The sequence below is a fragment of the Limulus polyphemus genome, unplaced genomic scaffold (assembly GCF_000517525.1).
Source record: "Limulus polyphemus unplaced genomic scaffold, Limulus_polyphemus-2.1.2 Scaffold1116, whole genome shotgun sequence".
Lineage (NCBI taxonomy): Eukaryota > Metazoa > Arthropoda > Merostomata > Xiphosura > Limulidae > Limulus > Limulus polyphemus.
Genome location: NW_013666726.1, coordinates 1,973 through 2,800, shown reverse-complemented (window position 1 = coordinate 2,800; position 828 = coordinate 1,973). Strand labels below are relative to the sequence as shown.

Here is an 828-nt window from a genome sequence, read left to right as displayed (position 1 = left end):
CCCACCACGGGTATCGAAACCCGGTTTCTAGTGTTGTAAGTCCGAAGACATACCACTGTGCCACTGGGGGGCTTTTTACTCTGAAAAGTCCTTTAAAAAGTTTTCTTCGGTAAATTATCCTTCCCAGGTTATAGCATATGAAAGATTTTCATTCAAGTTTTTATTAGATCTTTAAGAAAGATGACAAATAATACAACTTAGAATTTTAAAGTTATTTTAATAAATTTCCCTTTACTGGATTATAGGTCTTAATTTATAAAGAAAAACGTCTTCTTAAAACATAAATATTACATAAGTAACTAGGAAAAGAAACATACCGGCGGAGGAAAATCTGGCCCTAAGGAATTATGGCCATCAGGGCCATAATCCATAACAGATGATCCATCCTTCGGTTTCTCCATGACAGGAGGTACAACACAGAATATGCTATATTCCGTACACTACAAGGCAACAGTCAGCACTAAGGCAGTGGATGCAGAGCGACTTCCTTAAAGTAACTTTTAGAGTTATATCTAATTGAGCTATAGGCCAATGACACCAAGGCCCACAGTCAGTAGCCCGTCACGAGGTGTGCAAAATCACTCAACTCTTCATGCAAGAAACTGACAACTACAATGAAAAGCCACCGTAGTCTGTTGCCTTCAGATTGTTGTCTTGGCAGCACCTGTAGTAATGATTTGACGAAGAAACGGACAGGTATGATACGGATGACCTAGATTCAAGTGGTTTACGAAACAAGCTTCTTGCTTGACTGTACACTTTACTGTATTTTCCTTTGTAAATGAAAGTTATCCTTGCGAAGCCAAGCAAGTATACAGGAAACGGTTT

General features: G+C 38.8%; 1 protein-coding gene across 1 annotated transcript in view; it reads right to left on the bottom strand.

Annotated features, from left to right (window-relative positions):
* The window catches only part of LOC106462197, a 10,547-nt gene extending 9,953 nt beyond the window's left edge, over nt 1-594 (bottom strand). Inside the window, exon 1 of the mRNA XM_013922097.2 lies at nt 318-594. Coding sequence (XP_013777551.2) covers nt 318-401 — 84 coding nt within the window. The 5' untranslated portion in view covers nt 402-594. The remainder of the gene's footprint in view (nt 1-317) is intronic.
* Nucleotides 595-828: the final 234 nt, after the last annotated feature.